This window comes from Terrapene carolina, unplaced genomic scaffold (genome assembly GCF_002925995.2).
Source record: "Terrapene carolina triunguis isolate 2854851 unplaced genomic scaffold, T_m_triunguis-2.0 Scaffold580, whole genome shotgun sequence".
Classification (NCBI taxonomy): domain Eukaryota; kingdom Metazoa; phylum Chordata; order Testudines; family Emydidae; genus Terrapene; species Terrapene triunguis.
Window position 1 is genome coordinate 9939158 of NW_020664931.1, and position 19615 is coordinate 9958772.

Sequence of the window (19615 nt, forward strand, 5' to 3'; positions counted from 1 at the left end):
GGCAAAAAAGCCAGAGCCGGCCCTGAACCTCGGGTTGAGTTACTGAAGTCCTCAAATCATGATTAAGAGACTCCAGGTGACAGAGAATCCACCATTTACACTAGTTTTAACCTGCAAGTGACCCATACCCCATGCCGCAAAGGAAGGCGTAAAACCCTCAGGGTCTCTGTCCATCTGACCTGGGGGGAAATTCCTTCCCTACCTCAAATATGGTGATCAGTTAGACCCTGAGCATGTGGGCAAGGCCCACCAGCCAGATACCTGGGAAAGAATTCTCTGGAGTGACTCAGAGCCCTCCCCATTTAGTGTTCCATCACCAGCCATTGGAAATATTTGCTGCTAGCAGTCACAGATCAGCTTCATTCCATTGTAGGCATTCTCGTCATACCATCCCCTCCATAAACGTATCTAGCTCAGTCTTGAAGCCAGTTAGGTTTTTTGCTCCCCTTGAAGGCTGTTCCAGAACTTCACGCCTCTAATTGTTAGAAACCTTCACCTAATTTCAAGCCTAAACTTGTTGATGGCCAGTTTCTATCCATTTCTTCTTGTGTCAACATTGGCGCTTAACTTACATAATTACTCCCCTTCCTAGTATTTATCCCTCTGGTGTATTTATACAGAGCAATCATATCTCCCTTCAGCCTTCTTTTGGTTAGGCTAAATAAACAAAGCTTTGTGAGTCTCCTCTCATAAGGCTTCTATGTGTACTTCTCCAAGAGTGGAAACCTGCAGTTCACCCCACTTTAGACTGGCTCACTAGGCAACACCTCCTGTTTCACAAACCGCATTCATCTGAGCCAGCCTAACTGGGTTTGGGTCTGGCTGTGGAATCCTTTCTGGAAGTTTGTGACCAGAAATGAACTGCAGTGACTCAGGACAGCTTCATCAAAAACATGTATGATTTATTTGTTTATGGAAACTAACAGTAGAATTAAAATAGCGTTAAAACAAATGTCTATATGCATCTCCTCTGCCTTAAACCTCAATCTTCACTTGTATGTTTAGGTAGGCACTAGCTTATCCCAGATCTCTTTCCTTCCCCTCTCCCTGCCCCCACCCAAGTTGGAAAACCAGTTTCCATCTCATCAGACTCCCTCTCTGTTTCCATCAGCATCTCGCCCCTTATATCCTGTGGCTTTTATCAGAAACAAGCTCTGTTTTAGTGTCCCTCCAGAATTTCCCCCTTTCTCGGCAACAGTTGAGTGACAGTAAAGTGCATCCAGTCCTTGTCATTGACGTAAAGGGAAAAATGGTGGTTAACCAAACTGAGGGGATGAAAGGTCAAATTAATGGAGGTGGGTGGGGATTCCTGTGGGCCTGCTGTTTGGGGGATTCTCTGACATGTAAAAGGAGAAAGATAGCATAATAAACAGCAAAATTGCTTTACATGCTTCTTCATTTCCAAGTAATAAATTCATTTTATTGAAACCAAATGGACTAGGGAATATTTGAATCGGTGCTTGATTTATTTGACTGACAGTATTCTTGTTGACTTTTGAAGGAATGTTAATTACAGTAATTTTATTTCTGAGTTTTTTAGTGGGTTTCTCTGCATGCGTGGGGTCTGAGGTGAGTTAGGATATCACAAGAATAAATCTGTTAACCTATTTATTCCTGAGTTGTATGTTCATCCATGTTTATTGCATGACACCAGATACTTTATAGAACTCCAGAAATTTCAGATGGGAAATGATTATTGATTATGTTCAGCCTGAATGCTTAAATGCATCTTGTCTACTTGTCCCCGTTCAGGTGCAGAACTATCCCCTACATTATATCAAGTGCTCTCTCTATTCTCAAAAGCCTGTTGTTTCAATAGCACATTTTGATCACACCACCAGTCTTTATTTTAACTAAATCAATGTCCCTGTTTATAAAACATTGTTTTAATTTGTAAACTTTTTTTTGTGCAGTTCTTTATACAACACAATATTTATTTGCAGAGCTTGTAGCCTCACAGCTTCCCTTCATTACAAAATGAAGGACCATAACCTTCAGTTCATTTGTCTGTCCCTGCAGATATCTTAAATGAACTCTTCCAGAGGGAGAACCGCGTGCTGCATTACTGGACAATGAGAAAAAGGCGCCTTGACCAGTGTCAGCAGTATGTGGTCTTTGAAAGAAGCGCCAAACAGGTCAGGATTTTATCTAAGAACGTTTTCAATTCCATGCAACTCAAATTCCATACAGATCAAGGTGTGACTTATCGCCTGACTTTGAGGAAGTAGGTTGCTCCCATTGACTATGGTACTAGGAACTTTCGAAAGGCAGACTATTAAGAATCAAGGTATAAAAACCTTACCCCACTCCTCCCTCAAATTAGAACACTAGAAATAATAATAAAAAAAAATTTCGGCAGACACCTATAACCAATCTATCACTCTCATATTGCACTACAAACAGGTGGTTGTATTACCATACTGTTGGGTTGTTGGGTTTTTTCGTCAGGCTGTGTTGAATAAATTGTTAAACATTTTAGTAAATTCTACCAATGCAAAATAATATGAATAAGGAAATACCTGAAAGGCTGAGTCATAACAATATTAACTTTAAAAACTGCATTTCTTTTGAGTATCTTCAGAACTGTTAAATAACATCATTGTAAGTGAAAGATCAGGGAAGAAAAATCTTTGCTGTTGTGTGCATTTAATAGCACTTTGTATGCACTCGGTTTCACTGTTTGTCCTGCTTACTGGGTTAACATCATACATTTGTGTGGGTCCCTTACACAATGGTGGAGAGAACTATTTAAAAAGAGAAGTGATTTTTAAACCATAAAAATAGCAGGGGAACTCCAAGGCAGAAGTAGTAATTGAAATGGCTTTTAACTTCTTGGAATTGACCAAATTACACAGAAAGTTCTGTCACTATCATGCTGGCTGTCTCTTGTGTAGGTGGGTTTAGCAGATGTATGGCCTCCTTGTGTCACTTGGCTCCTTATGTACCTGCCCAGGGATATTCGAAATTCAACTCAGGAGGCATTCTACCTGCCTCTATCCCTCACAGGCAGAAAAAAACCCTCTGGCAGCTACCCCTTAGGTACTATACATCTGCATCCTCGCTACCCACTGTTTGGAATGACTGTGTCGGAGTCACTGTCATTGAGGCCAAAGAGGTAGAAATTAGAATAATTACATCTCGAGAAAATGACTTGCCAGATGGAGAAACAGAAGAGGCTGAATTTCAGAAATATGGTACGGGCAGAAGCACCCAAGCTTGGATACAGCCTGGATGTATGGTTCTTCTTCGAGTGCTTGCTCATGTCCATTTCATATTAGGTGTGTGTGCTCGCCACATGCACCGATGGTAGAAGTTTTTCCCTCAGCAGTATCCCTAAGGGACTGGCTCTGGTGCTCTCTGGAGTGGCGCCCGCATGGTGTGGTATAAGTGGCACTACCGGCTCCCCCCATCCTCAATTCCTTCTTGCTGCCAGTGCCGATGCTGAAACATCTGCTGCTTCAGCTAGCGTCGTTTCGTTCTCTGTTCTTGTGAACTTTGAAAACCTGTAATATAGTTGTATATAGTTAGTAGTTTCTTAGTTACCCTTAATAATTGTTCTCAATTCTTCGTTAGTCCCGAACGGGACTCAGCTGGGGGACGGGGCATGCCCTGCAATCGCTGCAAATGGCCTATGCCCATCAGCGATCCACATACCAGCTACCTAAGGTGCTTAGGCGAGGGGCCCATAAGTGCCAAGTGCCATATCTGCAAGTTCTTTAAACCTGGGACGAAGAAGGAGCACGATATCCATCTGAAAGCGCTCCTAATGGAGTCAGCCCTCACTCCAGCACCGGAGTAGTAATCTGACTCCGCACTGAGCACCGCGGCCTCCGTGCACAGTGCTCCGCCGGTGCCGCCTACGAGCTGGCAATGGTCCCCCTCCGCGGCTCTGGTCAAGAAGCTGAAAAAGACTGTGAGGGGAAGCTCTCCTACCTCCCGTAAGGGAAAGGAGAGGGCTGGGGGCGAGCCATGACCCGTGCCGGGCAGCTCAACGCCCGCTTCGGGAAGTCGGGCCCCAGCTCAAGTTGAGCAGTGCAGCCCATCCCATACTTCGCCTGCGACTCCGGATAGTGGCGCAGCCCCCAGCCAACTTCAGGTGCCTATCACTAAGAGGGCTGAATGGAAGTACTTTATGCCAACCAAGGGACATGAGTACTTATACTCCCACCCAGCCCCCAGTTCCCTTGTGGTAGAGGTGGTTAACCACAAAGAGAGGCAAGGACAACTCGGGGCAACCCCCCAAAAATAAAGACTCGAGGAAGCTGGATCTCGTTGGGCGTAAGATTTATTCGTCTTCCAGCCTTCAGCTGAGAGTGGCCAACCACCAAGCCCTCCTTGGTCGATATGACTTCAGTATGTGGCAAGCCATGGCCCAGTTCGAAGGATCGCTCCCTGAGGCTTCCAAGAAGGAGTTCTGAGCGATCCTCAATGAGGGCATGACTGCGGCCAGGGAGGCCCTCCTGGCAGCATCAGATGCCGCTGCTGCTGGCACCATGGCTTCCGCTATCCCCATGCAGCGAGCCTCTTAGCTGCTCCTCTCTGGGTTGTCCTCTGAGGCTCAGCAGTCAATGCAGGACTTGCCCTTCGACAGCCAAGCCCTACTTGTGGAGCAAACAGACTGCAAGTTGTATGGCCTCAAGGACTCCCGCACCACCCGGAAAACCCTAGGTCTTTACATCTCAGCCCAAGCGCGTAAGCGGTTCAAACCACAGCAGCCTCAGGGCCAGGGTAGTCAGCCTTGGCAGGACCAGCTCCACAAACGAGCCAACGGCTAAAAGTGCCATCCGAGCCACCAGCCTCCACCCTCTGCCCAGTTGGGCTCGACCTGTGCCAAGCAAGGGGCCAAACAGTCGTTTTGAGGGTGCGCCTGAGGGCAACCTACCAGACTATTCCCCAGAGCCATCTGTCCCAGTGTTCTACAACCGCCTTTCCCTTTTCCTCCCTGCTTGGACCGCTATAACCTCGGACCAATGGGTCCTCAGCACAGTGGAGCAAGGTTATACCCTCCAGTTCTTTCCTACCCCCCCCCCCACCTGCCTTCCCCATCCCTCTTCAGGGACCCCTCTCGCGAGAGTCTCCTTGTGCAGGAGGTAAAAGGGTTACTGCAGCTGGGTGCAGTGGAAGAAGTTCCTCTCAAGTACAGGAACAAGGGGTTCTATTCCCGGTACTTTTTAATCCCAAAGGCTAAGGGCGGTCTATGGCCCATCCTGGACCTGCGAGACTTCAACAAGTACCTAAAGAAGCTAAAGTTCCGCATGGTTTCCCCGGCCTCTATCAATCCCTTCCCTGGATCTGGGAGACTGGTATGCCACCCTCAACTTGAAGGATGCATACTTCTATATAGCGATCTTTCAAGGACACAGATACTTCCTCCAGTTTACAGTGGGGCCCCACCACTACCAGTTTATGGTCCTCCCGTTCAGCCTGGCGACAGCACCAAGAGTGTTTACCAAGTGCATGTCGGTGGTAATGGCTTACCTCAGGCGCCGGGGTATCTAGATCTACCCCTACCTCAACGACTGGCTCGTCAATGGCAGCTCCAGGCCCCAAGTCCAAAGGGATGTTGTGGTGCTTCAAGCCACGTTCTGCTCTCTGGGTCTTCTGGCAAATGACAAAAAGTCAACGTTAGTGCTGGTGCAGAGGAGAGTTCATCGGAGCGGTCCTCGACTCGACCTGCGCCAGGGCGTTCCTGCCACTGGAAAGGTTTCACGTGTTGACAAACCTCATCGCGGAAGTCTCCGCGTTCCCTTTAATTACAGCCAGGGTCTGTCTGCACCTGCTGGGTCACATGGCAGCGTGCACTTACGTGGTCCGCCATGCCAGGCTCCAGATGCGGCCCCTCAACAATGGCTGAGGACAGTCTATTCCCAGTCCCGAGACCCCCTGGAAAAGATTGTTGCCATTCCCCAGGTGATACTTACCTCGCTGCAATGTTGGGCCAACCGCGGGGCAGTCCTGTAGAGGGGTTCCGTTCGACAACCCCCCTCACTCTATCAAGTTGGTGTTGGCCGCCTTGAACTTCGGCTGGGGTGCGCACCTCGGCGACCTCCAGACACAGGGGATGTGGTCTCCGGAGGAGGCGAGGTTGCACATAAACATCAAAGAACTCCGAGCAGTCTGGCTGCTGTGTGGAGTCTTCCTGCCCCACCTGTCGGGCAAGGTGGTACGAGTCCTGACAGACAACACAACCTCGATGTTCTACAAGAACTGGCAAGGGGGAGCGCGCTCATCGGCTCTCTGTCTATGGGACTTCTGCATCAGTCACGAAATCCACCTGGAAGCTTGTCATCTTCCCGGCATCAAGAATACGCTGGCAGACCAGCTCACCAGGGACTTCTCCTCTCACTACGAATGGTCGCTCCATCCAGAGAGAGCCTGCATGATCTTCCAAAGGTGGGGGACACCCCAGGTGGACCTGTTCACTACCAGACAGTACAGGAAATGCCACTGATTTTGTTCTCGACAAGGTCTTCCTCCTGTCATGGTCAGGAAGCCTGATGTACGCGTTCCCTCCAATTCCAATCATCAGCAGGGTCCTGGCAAAGATCAAGAGAGACAAAGTGCAGGTTGTCGTGATTGCATTGATTCGGCACGCTCATGAACTTGTCAGTGGCCCCTCCCTGGCCCCTGCCGAACCACCCGGACCTGCTGTCACAGGACCACGGTCAGCTCTTACACCCCAACCTCAAATCCCTCCACCTCTCAGCGTGGATGCTGCGTGGCTGAACCCGGAGGAATGGACCTGTTCCGAAGGAGTCCAACAGGTCCTCCTCGGGAGTAGGAAGCCCTCGACCAGACTGACTTACCTGGCCAAGTGGACGAGGTTTTCCCGCTGGGCATCCAAACGTGGCACCTCTCCCTCGCGTTCTTCCGTACAGGCTGTCCTGGACTACCTGCTCCATTTCAGGATCCAGGGCCTGGCACACTCTTCTATTAGTGTGCATCTTGCGGCCATCTCCACTTTTCACACACCAATCCAAGGACAGATGGTGTTTTCCCATGACATGACAGTCAGATTCTTGAGAGGGCTCGAGAGACTCTTCCTATAGGTGCAGGCTCCTATCCTGCAGTGGGATCTTAACTTGGTCCTCTCTAGACTCACCAGCACGCCTTTTGAGATGCTGGATTCCTGCTCCTTTTCCCACCTGTCATGGAAGGTCTCTTTCCTGATGGTGGTGACGTCGGCGAGACGGGTCTCTGAAATTAAAGCCTTGACCTCAGAACTGCCGTACACAGTCTTCTACAAAGATAAGGCTCAGCTGCGGCCCCACCCGGCCTTCCTGCCGAAGGTCGTATCCAACTTCCATATGAACCAGGACATCTTCCTCCCGGTGTTCTGTCCCAAACCGCACAAGACCAGTGAAGAGAGGCATCTTCACGCGCTGAATGCCTTGGCTTTTTATTTAGAATGTACCAAGCCTTTCCATAAATCAACTCAGCTCTTCATCGCTACAGCCGATAGCATGAAGGGCCTTCCGGTGTCCTCGCAGAGGATTTCCAATTGGATTTTCTCGTGCATAAGGACCTGTTACGACCTGGCGGGGGTTCCGCCGCCGCTGATTGTCAGAGCCCACTCGACGAGAGCACAGGTATCTTCGGCGGCCTTCCTGGCACACCCTATCCAGGACATCTGTAGAGCCGCAACGTGGTCCTCTGTCCACACGGTCACCGCTCATTATGCCATCACTCAGCAGGCCAGAGATGACGCTGGATTTGGCAGAGCTGTGTTGCAATCGACGCATCCGTGAACTGCTGGGTGTCACCTAGTGTGGAATGCACATGAGCAAGCACTTGAAGAAGAAAAGACAGTTACCTTTTCCGTAACTGGTGTTCTTCGAGATGTGTTGCTCATCTGCATTCCCCAATCTGCCCTCCTTCCCCACTGTCAGAGTTTCCGGCAAGAAGAAACTGAGGGTGGGGGGGAGCCGGCAGCAACCATTATACCGTGCCATGCGGGCGCCACTCCAGAGGGTGCCAGAGCCGGTCCCCTACGGATACTGCTGAGAGAAAAACTTCTGGCACCGGTGCATGTGGTAAGCACACACACCTAATATGGAATGGACATGAGCAACACATCTTGAAGAACACCAGTTATGGAAAAGGTAACTGTCTTATCTAGAGAGAGGGCAGGGTCCAAGATGATGCCCACATTGTGGGCATGAATGGTATTATCCACGGTGACTGGGCCACAGCTCTCAGGGTGTCACAATCCTGTTATCATGGCCATATGATCTCAACTATGCGTTTTCTCCCATTCCCCTGCTACCATAGGTCCTGAGAAAGATCCACCGCAACAGGGCTAGAGTCCTTCTCCTAGCATCCTATTGGCCCAAGCAGTTTTGGTTCACAGAGCTCCACAAAATGTCAGCCCGGCCCCCAGATCAGGATCTGCCCCTCCCCGGACCTTCTAACTCAGGAGTGGGGCAGAATTAGACACCCCATCCCAGACTTGCTCCATCTCACGGCCTGGTGTTTGGATGGACTTTGGAAATAGAACGCTCCTGTTCAGCACCCATTCAGACTATCCTTACCCAAAGTAGGAAAGATTCCACTAGGGCCTGCTACCTAGCTAAATGGAGACATTTCTCTATTTGGGTACAGCATAATCAGCCTTCTCTAGGCACTGCAGATATTCTAGTCATTTTAGACTATTTCCTTCTCTAAAAAACTCAGGCCATTCACTCACTGCAAGTCGACCTTGTAAATTCTTCAAAATGTGTGGTCCCTATCTGTATTCCACTACCCACCCTACATCCCCTCTGCTTCGGATCCTGTTGGATTTGTGGTAAAAAGAGGAATTGGAGAGGTGTCAACCCACACTGCCTCTTATACCCCCCGATTGGGAGTACAAGGAGATCTACTTCACATGTGCAGGTCAACTGATGCTGTCTGTTAGAATTTCCAGACTCGGGCATGGCATGCATATGTGCCCATATGTGGACTACAGATAAGGATCACACAACTTGAAGGACTTCCAGTTACAGGTAGATAAACTCCATTTCAAAGTTGTTTCAGGTGAAATGTAGAAGGGATAAAAATGAAATATAGGTCTGTCTAGTACATTTATTATGTAAGTATTTTTATGTATCTTGAGTACTTAAATTGGTGTCTATTGAAAAAGTATTATGCTACTTTCTTTTCTACTCTTCATTGTTTTTTGCTTTATTCAGGCTTTGGAATGGATCCATGACAATGGAGAGTTTTATTTATCCACGCATACCTCCACTGGTTCCAGTATCCATCACACTCAAGAGCTGTTAAAAGAACATGAAGAATTTCAGATCACTGCAAAGGTAAATAAAGAGCAACAGCAGGTGTATGGCCAGCTTCACCTTGCTGTATTGGCTTTCTTATCTGTTTCCACTTGACATGAAATGAAACAAAAAATTGCTGGTGTTACCTTACATTGACAAGACTGTGGTGACCTCACTTAAAAGTGGAGAAAGATAACTTCCTTTCGAGTCCTCAGCTTGGTTGGTTTTCAGGTCAATCATGGATGACTGGAACGCAACTCTTAAATCTTATTTTATGTTCGCAAAATGCAGTAAGGCTTATTGTGTTCCAGTTTGTGTGCTTCAAAATATTGAACACTTTACTAATGAGAAGATAGCACAAGATGAAAGCTTCAATCATTCAGGTCTGGCTCTTACCTAGAATAACATATTGTACTGCAATGTTTCTAGCAGTGGCAGGCTTACTTCTCTGCCCACTGTGGCCACATGGGACCCCGCATCACAGGTGCAAACCTAACATTCCAGGCAGGGGACATTTTGTTCCATATTAATTGTTGAACTCCGGCAGTAACTGCAGCAGGGATTGGTTTCCCTAAGTTCCCTCTCCTGCTCCCCATTTAAAAAGTTGCGCTTTGTCCCCACCCCTTGGCTCTCGGCCCTGTGTGGAAAACTCGTGGAGCCACAAGCTGGAGAAGAGGTGGTGGTCAAAAGAAGCTACATGCTGGAGACAGATGGAAATGGAGGAATGAAGGAGAGACTCTGGTCACATTGTATATGGAAGGACTAAGCATGCCTCTGCACACCAAACGCACTGTCCCCTCAAAGACTTGGTCCAGCCCTCTTAGCGTTGCACTCCTGCCATACAATGCTGCCTCTATTATTTTCAGTGACAGACAGTGGATAAAGAGTGTGCATTTAAAAGTACAATTTTAGCGCAACTCCCCTACACTTTTGCAGCCATTTGCCAGGAGGATGCATTGTCCTTAAGTATGAGCGTAAGTCTTTGCAGGATCAGGGCCAATGTTTGTATTGTGGTAGTACCTAAAGACCTTAGTAGGGATCGGAGCCCCTTAGTGCCAGGAGCTGTATAAACACCTGAGAAGACATGGTCCTTGCCCTAAAAGCTTACCTTGCAGACCTGATATTCTCTATTTCCAGTCAAGAGAATTTCTAAAAGTTAAAGCATGAGGTTTTTTGCTGCTGTTGAAATAATAAAGAAGCAGGCAGCACTTGCTGATCTTCTGTTCCTTGGGGAAAAATCATGGTATCTGCTTTAAAAACACTTGGGTGGGATAGAGGGGAGAGCCAGTTACCTTCCATCATCCCTCCACTTGTTTTTAGTAATTAATTATACAAAACGAGCCCTCTCATTACAGGTACTTGGCAGTAACTTTACTTGTCAGTATTTTCCTGTTGTTTTTCACAGCAAACCAAAGAGAGGGTGAAGCTGTTGATACAGCTGGCTGATGGCTTTTGTGAAAAAGGGCATGCCCATGCAGCAGAGATTAAAAAATGTGTCACAGCAGTGGACAAGAGGTACAGAGACTTCTCTCTGCGCATGGAGAAATATAGGACCTCTTTAGAAAAAGCCCTGGGGATTTCTTCTGATTCAAATAAATCGGTGAGTGAAATTTCTGCATGAACTCTTAGGAGAATAAGCAAATGCTTTTACATAGCTCCTTGTAGCTGATCAGATTGGCCATTGTTTTTCCCCTTTCTCCTCCCTTAACCATTTTTCCTTTTCTCCTTATTACAGAGCAAAAGCCTGCAGCTGGATATAATCCCAGCTAGTGTTCCTGGGTCAGAGGTGAAACTGCGCGATGCTGCTCATGAGCTTAATGAAGAAAAGAGAAAATCTGCCCGCAGGAAAGAGTAATGCAGTCTTTACAGATATAAATATATAAATCACTGTTAGTGAAGCAACTGTCATATTTTTGACTTCAAGATTTAGAAAAACATTTTAAATAGGAATGTTGCAAAGGAGAGCTCTGTACTACCCAGAGTGTACCTTCCATAGCCTTGCACAGACTTATTCATTGCCTTGTTCCAGTTTTGGTACTTCACTGTCTGGTTTAGGGAGTGTTCAGAACCAAGCCTAAAATGAGGATCATTTAAAAAAAAAAAAAAAAAGAATTGGTAGAAGTCCAGAAAAATTCACAAAAAATAAGTGGGTAAGGAAGGAAATAGTAGCAATGAGGATAAAGTATTTGCAAAATAAGACTGTTAAAATAATAATAAATAAGTAACACAACTCCATAAATGTAGAGTTTTTTCCTGCTCATGAATAGTAGCAGCTATTGCTCTTCATTTCTTACCAGTTGAATGGGATCCCCATGCTTCTAATGGATCCTCCTTTCTCTCTCTCTCTGTTAATTGTCTTAAAATCCTTGCTTCGTTGTTTTTTTTTCAATTTTAACTTTGCTAGTGTTGGAAGCCCCTCCCCCAACAAAAAAGTCCTTCTGATGCTAATTAAGCTCTTCTATGCTTTTCTTGTAATATTGGAAATAGAGTAAGTTCATTGCAATGGAGAGAGCATATTCTGATTAGTGGAAAAGCATTGTCCTGTGATCTAGCAGGCTGCAATTTGATCTTTCATTCTTTTGTCATTTTTAAGGTTCATTATGGCTGAGCTAATTCAGACAGAAAAGGCTTACGTAAGAGACCTCCGGGAATGTATGGATGTAAGTGTATATTTTATGGGACAAGGTTTCATTATGTATATCATTTTGCTTCTGCATTTCTTTAGCAACCAAGTGTTGTTAGTTTATAATCACAGGGCCAAATTCTGTGCTTACTTATGCCTCCTGCTAACTTGCTAGTGTCGACATAATTGCACCAGGTGTCAGCCGATGGAGAATTTATCCTATGTGTTTTATTTTTGCTCATTTTCATTTACAGCACTTTATTGCTCTGCTCAATAGAAAACATTTTAACGGTCTCAGAACTGACTGTCCACTTCTGTTGGGTTTTTGGTCAGTTTGTTTTGTTAGTAGCAGAGATGAGCCTGTGTTAATTCTTTCATTGTGTTTATCACATGTTTCGGGACTGGCTGACTCTCTTTGAATAGAAATTCAGAGAGGTTCCATGGAAAAGTGCCCAGTAATTGTTAAACTCGAGCAAGTAATGCTCAGCAGTAGCTATTACACAAAATGAAAACTTCTGGAATCCAAACATGACCTTGGTATACTACCCTGAAGCACTGTTTGTTGTCAGGAATATTGCGTATTTTAAAAGATTAAGTCTCGAGCATATTTGATTGTCACTTTCAAGCCGTGACATTTTTTAAGATGCACAGTGTGTAAAGCTCCATACCCCAAAATCAATTATAAGTTGTACTTTCCTGTACTTCTCCCTGTGATAATGTTTACTTACAAATGTCAGGAACTGCTACTGTTTGGAAACTTGATTGCTTTTCATGTGCCTTTTTTCTTCTGACCAGACGTATCTGTGGGAAATGACCAGTGGCGTTGAGGAGATCCCACCTGGTATTGTAAACAAAGAACACATTATCTTCGGAAACATGCAGGAAATCTATGAGTTCCATAATAAGTGAGTAACTTAGCTTCCATGCCCATGTTTACTAGTAAAGATTAGGTGATCACTTCAGGTATTTCCCAGTCAAAATATTGTGTATATAAATGAATAAAGGACGTTTTGCCACAGCAGTAGCTAAAGTGTCTCCCTTATTGTCGAATTACCTGCTTCAATGATAGCATTTTTCAGTAAATATCTATATAATTCCATTCTCTGGCCCTTCTGTGGCCCAGATATGTCTTCTAATCTTGAATTTTTTAAGAAGCAATTTGAACGCTTAAGTAAAGTTCTAGACTGGTTGATTGCCTTGAAGAGACGGACACCACTGATTCTACTTAGCACAGGCAGTGGTTGTGTCAGGCTCATCATGTTCACCTGCCAGTGGGCTCATTTCTGACTTTTAGAAACCACTGCTAGTGGGAGGGGGTAGTTCAGTCTCTTTTTCTGTTGTTCCTTGGCCCTTCTGTGAAAATTGCCAAAAAGGGTTGCCATTAGCACTGGTTACAAGGAGTTTGATACGGACACTGGTTCAGTATACCTTTTTTTAACTCTTAATGATTCAGAAGCATTATGTTTAGCTAGTCTTACTCACATTTTATCTCCTATTGTTTGTTACATGCACTTACTGCATCTTGTGTTAAGTTCGATTGAAATCTTTTTGAGTTACAGACCATGTAAGCCTGTGTGTTTGTCTGTTGCCTGGCTTACCACCATCCAGACCCTGATGGGTGCTTTTACATGCTGTTGTAATAGAAATATGTCTAGCAGAGCTACCATTTTGTATATTATCTGAGGGATTCACAACAGCTATATTCTCTAATGATCCCTAAGGAACAATAGCAGTGTGCACTATGCCATATCAGTAGTGAAAAATCTCAGACTTAATCAAATTCATACTAGGAACTTAGATCAATAACAAATTATTTTGGCTGTGAAAGGGATAGTCTTGCAAAGAAAGCCACTTGTTGGTAACTTTGTATGCACCTTGTCGCTGCCCTTAAATAACTTCATAAGTAATCTATTATGGGTATAGATAACAGAGGTTTTTTCCCTTCATTAATTGGCTTTTTGGGGGAGGGGGAAAAGGCTTTTATTGCAGAGGCTGGCCTCCATCTCTTTTTCTATTTTTTACTGACATTTTAAAAATTAAACCATTCGTGGGGCTTAGGTGAGAGGATACCAGTTAGCCCCTTTCTGAAGAGAACAGCAACAGTTACTACAGTGAGTAGATAATACAGCAGTAAAAAACTCAATACAACAGTATTTATCACCAACCATTTAAAATCTATGTTGTTTGAGATGTGATATTTATAGGGTCCTGGCACCCCAGATTCTCATCCATTCATAGTATTTGATCCAGTTGTCACACCATGCTGTTGGTATGAAGATCCTCTTACAATATATCTGCTCAAACTCTAAATCAATATTAGCTGCCCTAATGAAAACATGCCATGTTCCTTTTAATGATGTTCTGTTTTTCTCTACCCATAGCATATTCCTAAAGGAGCTGGAGAAATACGAACAGTTACCAGAAGATGTTGGGCACTGCTTCGTAACTTGGGTAATGAAATGATGGTTGGTGTTAGAAGTAACAAATGAAATCGAGCGCAGAAGGAGATGGAGGCTTTCGCTTTGTGTAGTCTTTTTCTTAATTAGTGGATTTGTACAAGTACTTTTCTTCCTCTTGAAGTAAACAAACTATTGACTTTAATTAAAAATGCCAACAAATGCAACAACATGGCTCTCACTGAAATCAGTTTCAGTTGCGTGCATACACCTGAGGGCAGAACATAGCTCACTTAACTATAAATTGACTTTCTCATTCCTTTTTATTATTTTGATTGTAATATGTTTAGAGCCCTGCAAATCTATGGATATCCACTGACCACGTTTGCGGATTGTGAATTGGATGTGGATACAAATTTTGTATCCGCCCAGGGCTCTAATTATGTTGTGTATTTTCTCACAATGCTGGGTTGAATTGGAAAAGAATCCCCAGTAGTTTGACTGGTTTCAGGCAGTGGAAATGCTCTTTCATAAGCTGTTTAAATTTGCATTTTGTTCTGCAGGCAGACAAGTTTCAAATGTATGTTACGTATTGTAAAAATAAGCCAGATTCTACCCAGCTGATATTGGAGCATGCAGGGGCATATTTTGATGTAAGTACCAGACTTTTTGTGCATATATTAAAAATATGGATGGGTTGTTTTTAATCATGCAGTTCTAATTACATTGGAATGCCTAAGAAATTGGACATCTACTAGTAACACCAGATAAACTCTCCATAATTAATAATCCTACAACATAATGTCAGTTAAATCTAAGAACTTTTATGTCTCTGGTGTCTAATATATAGTATTTTATTGCTATTTTAGTCCCCTAAAAATCAATTAAAATATCATTTTAAACAGTCGCTATCACCTATCAAAGGAATTGGAAACATAGCAACGGTTGCATGTCTGTTTTGAAATGCAAACAGATTTTAGCAATTAAAACTCAGATATAAAACTACAGTTTTAGAGACAGATGCTGCGTATTCTAACAATGATGAATTTGGTTCAGTCTGATTGTACTGAATCAAGACTAAAATCTCGGACTTGCAGCATGAAAATGTAAATTAACAGTAACCTGCTTTTATTTCTGTTCAATGTACTGTTCAAAGCTGCTGTAGTCAGGGGGAAAGGGTCTCCTGCCTTGTGATTAGCGTCTACAGTGGCCATTGCCCCTAATGGGTGTGGTTCACGCAACTCCGCTGAGTGGATACAGTTCTCAGGGCAGCAGCTCCTCCTAGTGGATACAGGGTAGAGTGGGGTAGGGGAACCCGGTCCCTCCCATTCCACCAAGTTCCAACCCAGGGCCCTGCGAGGCTGGTTCGGCGGCACACCTGTCGGCATCTGATGTCTGCCTCAAGTTGGCTTCCCTGGGTCACTTTCACCTTCTGAGTTTCCAGCCCTGCTTGCAGTTGCTGGGTGCTGTAGCTCCTCCACTTCCTGGCTCAGTGCGGGCTCAGCTCAGGTCCTCCTGCCTTCTTGGAATCATAGAATATCAGGGTTGGAAGAGGCCTCAGGAGGTCATCTAGTCCAACCCCCTGCTCAAAGCAGAACCAACCCCAACTAAATCATCCCAGCCAGGGCTTTGTCAAGCCTGGCCTTAAAAACCTCTAAGGATGGAGATTCCACCACCTCCCGAGGTAACGCATTCCAGTGCTTCACCACCCTCCTAGTGAAATAGTTTTTCCTAATATCCAACCTAGACCTCCCCCACTGCAACTTGAGACCATTACTCCTTGTTCTGTCATCTGCCACCACTGAGAACTGCCCAGCTCCATCCTCTTTGGAACCCCCCTTCAGGTAGTTGAAAGCAGCTATCAAATCCCCCCTCACTCTTCTCTTCTGCAGACTAAATAAGCCCAGTTCCCTCAGCCTCTCCTCATAAGTCATGTGCCCCAGCCCCCTAATCATTTTCGTTGCCCTCCGCTGGACTCTCTCCAATTTGTCCACATCCTTTCTGTAGTGGTGGGCTCAAAACTGGACACAATGCTCCAGATGTGGCCTCACCAGTGCCGAATAGAGGGGAATAATCACTTCCCTCGATCTGCTGACAGTGCTCCTACTAATGCAGCCAATATGCCGTTAGCCTTCTTGGCAACAAGGGCACACTGTTGACTCATATCCAGCTTCTTCTCCACTGTAATCCCCAGGTCCTTTTCTGCAGAACTGCCACTTCACCAGTCGATCCTCAGCCTGTAGCAGTGCATGGGATTCTTCCGTCCTAAGTGCAGGACTCTGCACTTGTCCTTGTTGAACCTCCTCAGATTTCTTTTGGCCAAATCCTCCAATTTGTCTAGGTCATTCTGGCCCCTATCCCTACCCTCCAGCATATCTACCTCTCCCCCTAGCTAGGTGTCATCCATGAACTTGCTGAGGGTGCAATCCATCCCATCATCCAGATCATTAAGAAGATGTTGAACAAAACTAGCCCCAGGTCCAACCCGTGGGGCACTCCGCTTGATACTGGCTGCCCACTAGACATCGAGCCGTTGATCACTACCCGTTGAGCCCGACAATCTAGCCAGCTTTCTATCCACCTTATAATCGATTCATCCAATCCATACCTTTTTTAACTTGCTGGCAAGAATACTGTGGGAGACCGTATCAAAAGTTTTGCTAAAGTCAAGATATATCACGTCCACCGCTTTCCCCATATCCACAGAGCCAGTTATCTCATCATAGAAGGCAATCAGGTTGGTCAGGTTTGACTTGCCCTTGGGGAATCTATGTTGACTGTTCCCGATCACCTTCCTCTCCTCTAAGTGCTTCAAAATGGATGAGGACCTGCTCCATGACTTTTCCAGGGACTGAGGTGAGACTGACCGAGCTGTAGTTCCCCGGATTCTCCTTCTTCCCTTTTTTTAAAGATGGGCACTATATTTGCCTTTTTCAAATCATCCGGGGGAGTTTTCAAAGATAATGGCCAATGGCTTTGCAATTTCATCAGCCAACTCCCTCAGCACCATTGGATGCATTAGATCTGGGCCCATGGACTCGTCCATGTCCAGCTTTTCTAAATAGTCCTTAACCTGTTCTTTCACCACTGCGGGCTGCTCACCTCCTCCCCATACTGGGCTGCCCAGTGCAGCAGTCTGGGAGCTGACCTTGTCTGTGAAGACCGAGGCAAAAAAAAGGATTGAGTACTTCAGCTTTTTCCACATCATCTGTCACTAGGTTGTCTCCCTCATTCAGTAAGGGTCCCACACTTCCCCTGACCACCTTCTTGTTGCTAGCATAAGCAACTAACTCTTAGCCCAGAGCACCTTAACCCCCTCCTGCCCAATGAGGGGTTCATACAACCCATCACAGCTGCTAATCTAATTATAGCACAACTTGCTTTTATACGGAAGTTCCTTACCAGGTATATATGATGTCCATTCGAGACAAGGGCAAAAAGGCCGCAACTACTTCTGGACTTTCAGCACTGAACTTCTTTGAGAACTCATAGTTGCCACATTAGAGGACTAAGATTCCCTTTCCAAATGTGCCCTTGGTTAAAGAGCGCATGTGTATTTAAACATCAATTATGGTGCTCCCTCCTAAGTATGTACTCTGAGCCATCACTAGTGAAATGGATACTGGGAAGAACTGTTTGTGTTAAGAGGAGAAAAAAGGGGCTTGTGATTTAATCACCTCTAAAAAATCTTTACAGGTATCTGAACTGTATGCCAAAGAACTTTCACTAATGCCACCAACAGTATGAACGTTTTAAAGACCCATCACGTTGGACTTCCGCATGCTGCATTTCTAATAGATGAAAATGAAGAGCTGTGTTGGGAGAGAAAACTAGTCAGAGATGACCAAATAATCCTATATAATGTGTAATTAGGCAACTAATTATGGGGGGAGGGATAGCTCAGTGGTTTGAGCATTGGCCTGCTAAACCCAGGGTTGTCAGTTCAGTCCTTGAGGGGGCCACTTAGGGATCTGGGGCAGTACTTGGTCCTGCTAATGAAGGCAGGGGGCTGGACTCAATGACCTTTCAAGGTCCCTTCCAGTTCTAGGAGATAGGATATCTCCACTAATTTTATTTATTTATTTATTTATTTTAACTAATATTGATGTAAAAAGTGTGTGTATACAAATGAATGCACACTTAGTACCTATATGCACACAACACCCATGCATGTAACACTCATAGCTAAATATATATAGAAGCTAAGACTGCATTGTATATTATAGAGATGCTGTTTGCAACTGTATAAAACCTCAAACCTACGACTTCCTTAAAAGCGCACTACCTTATGCTTCTGAGTCTGTTCAAGAAATCAGCTTCAAACTAAAAACATACTTGACTTCATATTTAGTACACAGCCTGTACCTATTGCCGTGTGTGTGACTGCATTACAATCATAGTTTCGCAACTCATGGATTCAGTAGATAATTTGCTACTTAAAAATGAGTACAACTACTCTGTGGGTGTGAATTGTATTAAAGTTTTGTGCCAAATTGACACAACCAATCAGTTAAACATTCAGTGTTTGAAGTTCTTAATTAGCCTACTTTTATAACTGTTCTAGTAGAATGGAAGAAAGTCCTCGATGCAAATACTCAGCTTTCCTCTTAAAAATCTGGCCTACTATTGCTGAGCTCTTTCCCTTTTGGTAAGTAGTCAGTAAATTACACTTCGTGCTCCCTCTGCTGGCCTTGTAGCAGCAGTTAATGAAACACGCTTCCCGGAGTTGGTTACACTTAAATTAGCAAACCCCAGTGTGAAATCTGTTCCCAAATGGGCGTTGGCTATTGCCAGACAATATCATCACAGCCAAAAGCATTTCCCTGTTTACCCAAAGCAACTTAGGAAATAATTATCAAAGTTAAAATGCCTAAAAACTCAGTGTTTCAGATCCAGAGTCTTTGCTATTCAGATGTAGGTCCTTTTTAAAAGCTTGATGACAGTTGGCCAGGAAGTTAAAAGAATTTTTATATAGAAGGGGGAGCAGATGGACTCAAAATATAATATGCTTTGATTTGAAAATCTTGCTATCCCATCCTTTTTTCTTTGCCCATTACAATGGAAAGGACAGGTACTGTATCAAATGTAACACTTGTAGCTGGCTAACCTACTATTGTTAATACACATGACACTCAAATTTGTCATTGTTTAATACAGGAAATACAACAGCGACATGGATTGGCCAACTCCATCTCCTCTTACCTTATCAAACCTGTCCAGAGGATAACAAAATATCAGCTTCTCTTAAAGGTAGGTATCACTTTAAAGTTTTAGGATGTCTGATCCTGCAGTTCTCATACAGGCAAAAACCCCATCATAATCAATACGACTGTTACTTGCAT

At 44.8% G+C, this 19615-nt stretch overlaps 1 protein-coding gene across 1 annotated transcript in view; it reads left to right on the forward strand.

Annotated features, from left to right (window-relative positions):
• TRIO (trio Rho guanine nucleotide exchange factor) overlaps positions 1 to 19615 on the forward strand; it is a 307445-nt gene that overhangs the window by 146845 nt on the left and 140985 nt on the right. The window contains exons 19-27 of the mRNA XM_029913308.1: positions 2020 to 2135; positions 9171 to 9293; positions 10660 to 10854; positions 10990 to 11105; positions 11848 to 11914; positions 12673 to 12782; positions 14259 to 14328; positions 14837 to 14926; positions 19431 to 19523. Of these exons, the coding sequence (XP_029769168.1) occupies positions 2020 to 2135; positions 9171 to 9293; positions 10660 to 10854; positions 10990 to 11105; positions 11848 to 11914; positions 12673 to 12782; positions 14259 to 14328; positions 14837 to 14926; positions 19431 to 19523 (980 nt within the window). The remainder of the gene's footprint in view (positions 1 to 2019; positions 2136 to 9170; positions 9294 to 10659; positions 10855 to 10989; positions 11106 to 11847; positions 11915 to 12672; positions 12783 to 14258; positions 14329 to 14836; positions 14927 to 19430; positions 19524 to 19615) is intronic.